Genomic DNA, 12,549 nt, shown 5'->3' on the forward strand with positions numbered 1-12,549 from the left:
AATGTATAGAACAATGTAACTAATATCTGTATAGCACCATTATGAGCTGGCAAATATTTAGCTAATATTTTTAACAAAAAATGTTAAGTATTATAAAGTCTCTTTGTTTCTCTCTGCAGTTCCATTAAACTTGTTCTACCCCTGGAGCCACTATTCTGAAATCAGCATGTATTCTTCAAATCTACATTTTCATATTTGATTATATATGTATATGTATAGGATTTGTTTTGTTTACATAAGTGATATTTTGAAGGTAGCAAATTGCTACCTTTTTTTCACTTGGTTATTTTGGAGTTCTACCTGTTTTTTTTTTATTATTATTATTGGAGTACAGTTGCTCTATAGGGTTGTGTTTCTGCTGTACAACATCATGCATCAGCTATTTGTATACATAGATCCCTCCCACTCCTCATACCTGTCTTGATACATATCTAATTCTTTTCATTTACAGAGTGGAGTAAATGAATAGTCACTGTTTATCCATTCTCCTGGCAGACATGGTGCTGTTTCCAGTTTTTCACAGTTACAAATGATGCTGCTGAGAACGTTCTTATACATGTCTCCTTGGCAGAGGAATTCCTCAGTTATATGATATGCTTAATTTTAACTTTTTAGGCTGTAGCCAAAGTACTTTCTTTCCAGAACGTTGGTCCCAACTTAAACCCCTTCTAGTAGTATTCAGTTCAGTTCAGTTTAGTCGCTCAGTCGTGTCTGACTCTTTGCGACCCCATGAATCGCAGCACGCCAGGCCTCCCTGTCCATCACCAACTCCCGGAGTTCACTCAGACTCATGTCCATCCAGTCATTGATGCCATCCAGCCATCTCATCCTCGGTCGTCCCTTTCTCCTCCTGCCCCCAATCCCTCCTAGCATCAGGGTCTTTTCCAATGAGTCAACTCTTCGCATGAGGTAGCCAAAGTACTGGAGTTTCAGCTTTAGCATCATTCCTTCCAAAGAACACCTAGGACTGATCTCCTTCAGAATGGACTGGTTGGATCTCCTTGCAGTCCAAGGGACTCTCAAGAGTCTTCTCCAACACCACACTTCAAAAGCATCAATTCTTCGGTGCTCAGCTTTCTTCACAGTCCAACTCTCACATCCATACATGACCACAGGAAAAACCATAGCCTTGACTAGACGGACCTTAGTCGGCAAAGTAATAGTCTCTGCTTTTCAATATGCTATCTAGGTTGGTCACAACTTTTCTTCCAAGGAGTAAGTGTCTTTTAATTTCATGGCTGCGGTCACCATCTACAGTGATTTTGGAGCCCCAAAAAATAAAAATCTGACACTGTTTCCACTGTTTCCCCATCTATTTCCCATGAAGTGATGGGACCAGATGCCATGATCTTCCTTTTCTCAATGTTGAGCTTTAAGCCAACTTTTTCACTCTCCACTTTCACTTTCATCAAGAGGCTTTTTAGTTCCTCTTCACTTTCTGCCATAAGGGTGGTGTCATAGGCTGTTATAATTTCCCCATATTTCCATTAACACTTAGTATTGTTGTTTATTTTAATTTTTGCCAGACTGATGGGTATAAAATGGTATTTCATTTTTAATGTGAATGTCTATGATTTCTGTTACATTTGAGCATCTTTTCACATGTTTATTGGCCATTTGGTTACTTTATTGAATTTTGTTTTAATTTCTGTTCATTTTTCAGTTTATGTTATTGATAAAAGTTTTTTTGAATTTTAGATATTGAACAGGGTCCCCTCATAGTTCAGTTGGTAGAGAATCTGTCTGCAATGCAGGAGATCCTGGTTTGCTTGCTGGGTCAGGAAGATCCACTGGAGAAAGGATAGGCTACCCATTCCAGTATTTTTGGGCTTCCTTGTGACTCAGCTGGTAAAGAATCACCTGCAATATGGGAGACCTGGGTTCGCTCCCTGGGTTGGGAAGATGCCCTTTGATTTCTACATTATAGATATTTTCTCCCAGTCTTTAGTTTAACTTTGTGGTACATTTTTTGTTTTAGAGTTTTACATTTTGACATGGTTAAATTGATCAGTCTTTTTCCTTTGTTACATTTTATGCATGGTTTAAGAAGGGCCCCTCACTCAAGCATTATAAGCGTCGTTCTTACGTTTTCTTCCAATACATTTAAAATTTAATTTTATTCTTTTTTTAACACCAAAAACATTTTGTATTGGCATATAGCCAATTCACAATGTTGTGATAGTTTCAGGTGAACAGCAAAGGGACTCCTCCATACACACACACACATCTCCATTCTCCTCCAAACCCTCCTTCCATCCAGGCTGCCACATAACATTGAGCAGAGTTCCATGTGCTATATAATAGGTCTTTCTTGGTTATTCATTTTAAATACAGCAGTGCGTACATGACCTTCCCAAAGTCCCTAACTGTCCCTTCCACCTGGCAACCATAAGTTTGTTTTCTAAGTCTGTGAGTCTCTTTTTCTGTTTTGTAAGTAAATTCATTTGTATCATTTCTTTTTAGATTCCATGTGTAAGGAGTATCATATGATATTTCTCCTTTTCTGTCTGACTTACTTCACTCAGTATGACACTCTTTAGGGCTCTTTATGTTGCTACAAATGGCCTTATTTCATTCTTTTTAATGGCTGAGTACTACTCCATTGTATGTATGTACCACATTTTCATCCATTCCTCTGTCAATGGACGTTTGGGTTGCTTCCATGTTTTAGCTATTGTAAACAGTGCTGCAATGAACCTTGAAGTGCATGTATGTTTTCAGGCCATGTTTTTCTACTTCCAGTACTTCTAAGTCTTGTATTTTCTATTTAGATCTTTCGTCCATCTGAAATTTAACTTTGTGAATGGCATTAAGCTAAGGATCTAATTTTATTCTTTTAGGTGAAAACCCAATTGTCACCATTTCTACATTAATCCTTCTGTTTCTACTGATGTGTAATATGTCATCTGTAGTACACTGTACTCCTGTAGACACATGAATCTGTTTTGTATTTCTGTTCCTATACCAGATCTACATGGTCCTATTTACATGACCTTTTCAAAACTTTTAATAAGGTAGGGAGACTTGCCATACCTATTTTTCTTTTCCAGAGTTGCCTGTACCATCCTTAGACTTTAATAAGTTTAGCATTAATTACATTTTTACTCAAATTGAAATTCCTAAGGCTTCCTTCTCTTGTAGGAAGAACAGAATGTGTTCAGCTGTTGGTTCTGAATAATCAGTAGTGTTGATAAATGTGTGGCATCTACTATTTGGGCTTAAGATTCAGGACTGCCTTTAGGTCAGAGAGGTCAGGTTTTTCTTAAATTTTCTTTTTGGGGCCATGCCATGCAGCTTGTAGAATCTTAATTTCCCGAACAGGGATTGGACCCAAGACCTCGGAGTGAAAGTACAGAGTCTTAACTGCTAGATCACCAGAGAATTCCATGGCAAGGCCAGAATTTAAATCCTAATTTAAATCAGATATTTTCTGTAAATATTATTTGACCAAGGTATTTCCATGCCCTATAATATAGTAGGTAGAAATGCTAACTTGTTATTCATGTGTCTGAACTTAAGTGAATCAAAGTGATGCAAAAGATGGTTGTTCCAGGTGGTCTCTGTTTTAGTCACTATTGCTGCATAACTAATCACCATAGTGACTCAAAATAACAATCATTTTATTATTTCACATGGTTTCTGTAGGTTGAGTTTGGAAGAACTGGTTATCTTGATATTTGTAAGTCCTGATCTCTTATGAAGCTGGATGGAACAGCAAGGGACTGGAGTGGCTGGGTGCTGGCCAGCATCTCTTCTCTATATCATCTTTCTGTGTGGGCTGGTGTTGGCTTCTCACACTCAGTATAGTTGCACAGGACACTCATTCTGCTCACATGACTACTGATAGCTTCAAGAGGCAGAGTTCCAGCTGACTGCAGGAATGGCTTTGCCTCTTTTGAGGCAGCCTCAGAAGTCAAGCAGCATCACTTCTGTCACATTCAGTTGGTTTCAAAGTGAGTCACAAGCCTGTCCACATTCCAGGAGAGGGAAATTAGACTCCAACTCTTAACAGGGGAGTGGCAAGGTTCTGGAAAGGTTTGAGGGGAGATATTACAACCATATTTGGAAAACACAGTTTGCCACAGTCTCTGTATTTATAAATGCATCTTGAGGTACTTAAGTGATTTATGAAAATAAATGATTCATGGAAACTTGAACGCTGACTTACATGTTGAGGACTGCCTGTGTGGTACAATAAAAATATTATATTTAATACTATACAAATAGTGCAGAAAAAGATTAGATAGGAGAACTGGGGATTAAAGAAGACCAAGAAAGGCTTTTGAAAAAGAGAAGATTGGGGCTGGGTATGTGGGACTGGATATAAGGGAATGTTCAAGGATTGGGACACTACTTGAATACAAAGGAAGGAATAAGTGCTTGGTGTGAGAGGCATGTAAGAAGCCTTGCATACCCACAGCAGAAAAAATAAGAGCAGTAATCAAGAGAGACCAGGTGAAAAAGTGCCTCAAAAACAGAATCAGTAATAGAAGGAAATAGATCATTGCAGCTTTTAGCTCATCTTACTTTAATACTGTTCTGGAATCAACTTTTAAACATACTAAATGAAGCATTTTAACTTGAATTTTCCTGAGATATGATTATAATTTAGCAAAATTTAAGTGTGAATTAATCTTGTTGCAGTGTCCTGTGCCAGCATGTCGAGGGAAGTCATTTACGGCTCTTCCTAGCTCTCCTCTCACAGTTACGATGGACTGGCAGTCAATCAAGTAAGCAATCAGACTGTTAAATAAAAGGCAGGTTTTAGAGCTCTCATACTGCCAAGTAAATTTACAGTATTTCTGTATTATACTTTGATTCTTATGTGTAGATAGTAATAAAGTATAAAACGCTTATTTGGTGAAGAGTTATGTGTTGAAGTGATAATTATCTTTATTTGAGATTTGTTTTCTATCAGATTCCAGAAAGGATTTGATGTGCAAATATTTTGTCATTTTGCTACTGAGAAATTATTTTATATCTCATTTATGTGACTCATTGAACTGGATTTACATACAAGCAAAGCTGTATGACAGACTGCAGTCCGTGGGGTCACAAAAGTCAGACATGACTTGGCAAGTAAACAACAACAGTGTTTCATTCCATAATGAAGATATTCTAGAAATAATATTGTTTTCAAGTTTTAAAATAGAGACTCCCTTAGAAATAAATATTTCATTTTATGTTCACACCATTCATGAGACATTTTACTGTATAGGTATTTTAAAAAACTTGGTTTTTTTTTTTTGAAAGTCAGATTTTTCTCTATGTGTGTATATTTTTAGTCTAACAGTTTATCCCATTTTTTGGCTATAGTCCCGTAACTCATCCCTAAATACAATGTAATGGATAGCTTTGAAGTCAGAGTGCTATCCAGGAAACTTCTAAGAACATGGGGGAAAAGTGAAATAAATTGCTACTAAGCCCTGTCCTAGCTTGACCTCCTGCCCTGTAAAAACCAAGACCAAGATATATAGTAATCAGTTGTGCACTATGCTGAGATCTTTACAAACACAGCATTTTATAGAAGACGAAATGTTTAAAACTCTTTAGTGTGACCATGTACCTTGTGAATGGGGAAGCCTGGTTTCCAGCCTGTGTCTATAGTACTTTCACCACTGAAGAGGGTAGTGAGGGCCTCAAAGGTGCTATGAGGTCCACATAGATCCATGGAAGATCCAGTGATTTAATTATATTATTATGGCTTTTAAGTGATTTTAAAGTCTCTTTGTTTTCAGGTAAAAATAGCAGACTAAAAATAGGCTTAAGTATTTTAACTGAATTTGAATGATCATCTCCTAATATTAGGAAATCAAACTTAGGGGTAGACGATTGAGAAAAAGAGGACATTTAAATCCTTTTTGTGGGTTTTTAAAAGGTATTACTCAAGTTCATTTTAAATGAGTCAGTTATAGTAAAACTTTGTTAATGGAATATTAGCTTACATGATAGTTGTTTTAGTCTATTGATAAAATGATTTTTTGCCCTAGAAGAAAGCCTGCCTTCCTGCCATATATAGTAAATTCGGTTTCATTTTTTTCTGAGCCTTAGTTTGGATGTCCATAAGGAATTAAATTATAGTTTTCCAGCTAGCATTGAAACATTTGGATGCATCAGGGTGACAGTTTTATAGTGTATATCAGAATCAGAAGCAGTCCCAGTTCTAGGAGTTCATCTGATGAAGACAGTCACAACACTTGCAGAAATTACTTGCCGAAGGTACGTTTTCACAGTGTTGATGACCAAAAATGGAGAATAGCCTAAATATCTCAAGAAAATATTATAAGAAGGATGGTACAGTGAATTATTGTATAGCCACTAATTATGATGATGTAGGCGAGTGTTTCGAAATGACATCCAGAAATGTTTACACTAAATTTAGTGATAAAGCAGGTCACAGAATGTTTTCTACTATTAACATATAATACTGACTTTATTTATGTTTAAACAACACTGGTAAATAAGACATGTTGAGAGTATACTGTTTGGGAAGTGAGACCAGGGTGATTGTTATTTTCTTCTTTTGTTTATCTGTGTTTTTAAGTTTTTCCAAAGGTGACATAGAAGTAAGTGTTCTTTTAATAAGAAAAATCTAAAATACTTTTTTTAAAGCAAGGTGATCTTAGCATGTTTGTGTCATTCTGATACTTCTCATTGCAGTTCACCAGGATTTTTTTAAAATTAATTAATTTAGTTTTGGCTGTGCTCGGGCTTTCTCTAGTTGTGACTAGTGAAGGCTACTCTCTAGTTGTACTGTACGGGCTTTTCATTTCGGTGGCTTCTCGTATTGCAGAGCATGGACTCTAGGCATGCAGGCTTCAGTAGTTGTGGCACGTGGGCTTAGTAGTTGTGGCTCATGGGCTCTAGAGCATGGGCTCCGTAGTTGTGGTCCACAGGCTGAGTTGCCCTGTGGCATGAGGGATCTTCCTGGACCAGGGATTAAACCCGTGTACCCTGCATTGGCAGGTGAATTCTTAACCACCGGACCACCAGGGGAGTCCCAGTTTGGCAGTTTTTAAATGTGCTTTGAGAGTGAAGGTAGTGGGTAACTGTGCAGTAGGGTTTGTGCTTACATTCATCATGTAAGTGATTAAAAGGTTTTAAAATAATGCATATTAAATGTTTTAAAAAACTTAATCAACATAAAAGGTCATAGTTCCTACAACTTCTTGTTGCCTTATACATAATTCTAGATAGCATTATCATATCTCTCTTTTCACGTTACTCATCCACTCTGTGGGCCAGGGACATTAGAGACATGGTGAGAGGGTAACAGGCAGGAAGGCCAGGGGTCTCCAAATGGAGGAAATAGGCTGCAAGGGTCAGACATTTTTATCTCTCTTAAGTGGCAGGAGGAAACAAACTAGCAATATTTTTTTCCTTCTCTATACAAATTTAAAAGGAGGTTTCTCTTATAGTACTGTGTTGCCATAATGACACCTGGTTTCACCTGAAGTTAACTATACTCAAACCTTGAGTTAACTAATGCATTTTTCTTATGGAAATGTTTGTCTTAAGCTATGTTAATGTACTATGCATTTATCCCAAACTCTGTCTTCAAGTTCTGCCTAATAGCTCAGAACCTACTTGACAAACCAGTATGTTATACTCAGACATTGTTCCCCTAATCTATGTAAATGAAACTATTTGTATGGTAATCTGCCCTTCTACAAGATTCAAGTCAATCGTTTTATGGCCCTGGATGAATCGTCTGGTGCCAAGATTATCCCAAAATACATTTTATGAATGAGGGGCCTGGTGCCATTCTCAGTTTTAAGACATTCCTTTCTTTCATTAACAAGACTGCTAGTGACTATATAACATCCAGCTGAAGACTAGCTTTCTGCCTCCTTCTGATGCCTATGTCAGAAGCTTTCTCTATCTTCTTTATACTGTAATAAAACTTTATTACACAAAAGCTCTGAGCGATCAAGCCTCGTCTCTGGCCCCTAATTGAATTCTTCTCCGGAGGCCAAGAATCCCGGCATCTTTTCGTGGGTCAACAACAACCTTTTGATGCTGCTTTCCTTTCTTCCCCTCTACCTTTGGACTTTTTTCAGCTAAAATGTTACTTTTAAATTGTCCAGGTTTGCTTCTGTTTCCTAATCAGAATTATCTGTCATGTTTTATTTATAGGTCATATCTGTACAGCACTTATATTTTTAATGATAATGTAAATATTGTTCAACAAAGAATCAACTCAGGTGATCAGATGCCAAGAGAAGGAAATGTAATTTGTGTGATTGGGTTGAGTTGTTTTGTTGGTTTTTTTCCCCCCTTAAAGGAACATGACCCAAGCATCAAAATCAAAATGGATTATTTTTGGGACTTCCCTGCTGGTCCAGTGGTTAAGAATCTGCCTTCCAATGCAGGGAGTGTGGGTTTGATCCCTAGTCAGAGAACTAAGATCCCACATGCTATGGGACAGCTAAGCCCGTGGGCCACCACTACTGAGCCCATGTGCCACAACTAAGATACAGCCAAACAAATTTTTTTTTAAAGAGAGAATGTTTTTTAAAAATGGATTATCTTTTCTTGTGCTTCACTGAATTATCCCATATTTTAACATGCTTCATATTTGGACTTTAACCTTGTTGCTTAGCACTTTTCCAACTCTTTGTAATCTTTTTATCTATAGTGTTCTGGAAAAGTTTGAGTCTATCTGATCACGTCTTCATCCTGCTTGACACTCTCTTCCACTCTAGAATATCTCCTTTCTGTTTTCTCTCTTTGTTCTTCCTGTCAGGTTCATCCATTCAGTTGCTTGTCCTTCACCCTTGCTTTTTTTTTTTTTTTAATATTTGTTTATTTAACTGCACTGGGTCTTATTTGTGGCACATAGGATCTTTGTTGTGGTGCCCAGGGTTCTCGAGGCACCAGGGCTTCTCTCTAGTTGTGGCACTTGAGCTGTAGAACACAGAGGCTCAGCAGTTGCAGCAGGCAAGTTCTCTAGTTTTGCATGTGGGCTTAGTTGCTCTGAGGCCTGGGATCGAACCCACATCCCCCGAATTGCAAGACGGGTTCTTAACCACTGGACCACCTGGGAATCCCCCCACCCTTTGTTTTCTTTATGCTCTTCTCTAGATTTCTTTGTTTTTTTGCTTGTATCCCTTCTGTAAATGTTTGCTTTTTATATACGTCTTTAACTTTCCTGATTTCACAGTTGTGTTTTCCAATAGTTTCTTTTTTATAGCAGCTTATTCTTGTTTTATGAAGTTAATGTTTTCTCAGAAACTATTAGCTTATTTTTTTTAATGCTCTTCTCCTTTTTGAATTGTTGCCATTTTATCCTCAAATATCTGATGAGGAATGAGAAATTTGAAGTAGGTAGGGTAGGTTCCCTTTGCTATTTCTTAGGTAGGAGTTTTTCGTCAAAAAGCCTCATCACTGGTTTTGACTATCAGATTTTGCTTTATGAATGTGTTTTTTAATTTGATTTGGGCTCCTCAGGTGCCAGAATGAGAAGCCTTATGTCGGAGCTCTGACTCCCCTCTGGACACTGTAGCTACCTTCACAGAGTAGATGGTCTGTTTCCTTGGAACAGTGCTCTGGTTTTGTTGGGTGGGGAAGCCTGATGGCTTTGGTTGGGTGCCCTCATTCTTCTACCTTCCTGTCTACCCACCTTCCAAATAATTTCTGAATAGCTATTCAGTGGCTTGCTTTCAGTTGATTATCCTGTTTTGTTTCGACCATCCACTCCCAGTTTTCATTCTTGCCAGCTCCAACTTAGAAGGCTCTCTGGGGCTGAGAACATTGGCTCCTACTTCTCATATACCTGTGTAAATTTTTCCTGTGTGTGTTCTGGAATTCATCATATCTTATCCATAAATACTTTCCCATTTTCTATTTTCTAAAATTTCATATCTCTTACCTGTTGATGGCACCTCTGCACAACCCCAAATTTCCCTTCACTGTTTTAGTGACTGTCATCTTAGTGCACATTTTGATGGGAAGGTAGGCTAATGCATGTGCCTATTCTGCTTTCTTTAATTGGAAATTGCCGAAGTAGTTTTAGATATACTGTTGAACCTTTTTAAACTAAAGAAATGCCCTTTATCTAGCTTGGCACCATGTGGACCCTGAATAATTAATATGTTGAAGAAGTAACCTAGAGTCAGTATAAGTACTGACTGAAAACTGTTTAACTTTTTAGAATACAGGAGTTCATGTCTGATGATCAGCGAGAAGCAGGTCGGATTCCACGAACAATAGAGTGTGAGCTTGTTCATGATCTCGTGGATAGCTGTGTCCCAGGAGACACAGTGACTATCACTGGAGTTGTCAAAGTCTCCAATGCTGAGGAAGGTGTGGTATAATTTTCCTCAATTTGACTGTCTCTCAGTAGTTTGTCAGCATTCATCTTTTCCCTTTTAAAGATATTTCTGAATTTCCAGTAATTTAAAGAACTCCTTGATTCTTATATAGGTGAAACTTTTCCTCTAAAATCAAGGTTTATTTAGTAATATAACTTACCATGCCTTTCTTTTACATTCTACTTGAATCTCTGTAGGGAAAATGAAAATACCAATTACTGTTTTTTTGTACTTTGAAATTTATAGGTTCTCGAAATAAGAATGACAAATGCATGTTCCTTTTGTACATTGAAGCAAATTCTGTTAGCAATAACAAAGGACAGAAAACAAAGGCTTCTGAGGATGGATGTAAGCATGGAGCATTGATGGAGTTCTCACTTAAAGACCTTTATGCCATCCAGGAGATTCAGTCTGAAGAAAACCTGTTTAAACTCATTGTCAAGTATGTATGAGATTATCTCAAGTTCTATTTTATCATTTACATGTTGGGGGTGCTTTTGACTACCAGTAATTGAAAACCAGTCAAAATGGTTGCAAATTACAATTCATTGGACATCTTTAGTGGAGAAGGCAATGGCACCCCACTCCAGTACTCTTGCCTGGAGTATCCCATGGACGGAGGAGCCTGGTAGGCTGCAGTCCATGAGGTCGCTAAGAGTTGGACACGACTGAGCGACTTCACTTTGACTTTTCACTTTCATGCATTGGAGAAGGAAATGGCAACCCACTCCAGTATTATTGCCTGGAGAATCCCAGGGACAGGGGAGCCTGGTGGGCTGCCATCTATGGAGTCGCACAGAGTCGGACACAACTGAAGCAACTTAGCAACAGCAGCAGCAGACATCTTTAGACCTGTGCAGCCAAGTCACTGAAAGAAGGAGACTAAAGGGTGAACTGTATACATAATATTTCAAGAAGGGACAAAATTTCATATTCATATTTGAACTGAAATTTCATATTCAGTTCAAAGAATTAGAATACATAAGGCCATATATGAATATATGAAGTATTAGGTTGAATATAAAGAAGTATTTTCCATTCATCAATTGTATAATCCTATTCAAACAAAAAGGGCAAGGTGGAAGAGATAGAATTCAGCTATTTACTCATTTTTGTATAGCCTGTGAGCTAAGATTGGTTTTTATGTTTTTTCATGACTGAAGAAAATCAAAAGAATATTTCATGACACAAAATTACACGAAAGTCAGATTTTGCTGTCCACAAATTAACTTTTATTGGAACATAGCCACACTCGTTCATTTACATAGTATCTGACTGCTTTTGAGCTACAGTGACAGAGTTGAGTAGATGTGATAGAGACAGGTCACAGATATTTTCTGTTTGTACCTTTACAAATAAGATTGCTGATCTCTAGTTGAAACAATAAGGAAAATTTACTATCTCACATTAACTGGTTACTCAACAGAAGAGTCATGAATTCCAAAGTAATTTCAATTAATGTATGTAGAGGGTTGTTTGTTTACTTTTAGAAAGCAAGAAAGAGAGTCACATAGAAGTCACTTACTACTGAGAAGTATTTCAGAATAGTTTTTATTTCTGTTACTGTCCTACAATAGAGAAGAAACAATGTAGAGGTACTTTTGCTTTAGTGGTTACAGACTTTTTTAGGGAGATAGAAACCGAAGTTAGAGTCTTGCTTCAGCCACTTCCGGTTGTAATCTGGGGCATTTAATTTCTGCTTCATTTTTATCTTCTAAAGTAGAAATAATAATACCTGCCTCAGAATGTTGTTCTAAAGGTTAAATGAGATTTCATTATATACTTAACATGATTAACACAATGTGCTGTTATTTTGGCAGTTTTTTGGATAATTTTGAAGAAATAGAAAATGAGAGACTGAATAGTAGATGTACCAAACAGAGGTAAAGACCTGAGATTTTGAAGTGCATTGTATTAGAAAAATTGATCTTGTCGTTTAGCCTCTGGACTCTAGGAGAATTTGACACTTTTTTCTGCCTTTAATATGTTAATTAGCAAGCTGGGAAAAGTATAGTTTCCTTGAGGGTTGTTTGTTCTTAAACCCTCAAAGATATCCTTTGAATAGATAGCTATCCAAACCCATCCTGGTAGATAGGGTTCCCTGAGCTAGGGAGACTGATGATCTGGTGGTAAGTGGTGGAGTGATGAGTGGTCTGTAGCAGGTGGCCACGGAACTCCCTGGTTGAGGACCAAAACACCTCTTTGGCATCTGTTACCAATTAAAATAACAGTGAAC

The 12,549-nt window shown here is 37.5% G+C and overlaps 1 protein-coding gene across 1 annotated transcript in view; it reads left to right on the plus strand.

Moving 5' to 3' along the window:
- The window catches only part of MCM8 (minichromosome maintenance 8 homologous recombination repair factor), a 54,815-nt gene that overhangs the window by 5,631 nt on the left and 36,635 nt on the right, over positions 1-12,549 (plus strand). Inside the window, exons 7-9 of the mRNA XM_052651060.1 lie at positions 4,645-4,730; positions 10,154-10,305; positions 10,560-10,755. Coding sequence (XP_052507020.1) covers positions 4,645-4,730; positions 10,154-10,305; positions 10,560-10,755 — 434 coding nt within the window. The remainder of the gene's footprint in view (positions 1-4,644; positions 4,731-10,153; positions 10,306-10,559; positions 10,756-12,549) is intronic.

The sequence above is a fragment of the Budorcas taxicolor genome, chromosome 13 (genome assembly GCF_023091745.1).
Source record: "Budorcas taxicolor isolate Tak-1 chromosome 13, Takin1.1, whole genome shotgun sequence".
Classification (NCBI taxonomy): Eukaryota; Metazoa; Chordata; class Mammalia; order Artiodactyla; family Bovidae; genus Budorcas; species Budorcas taxicolor.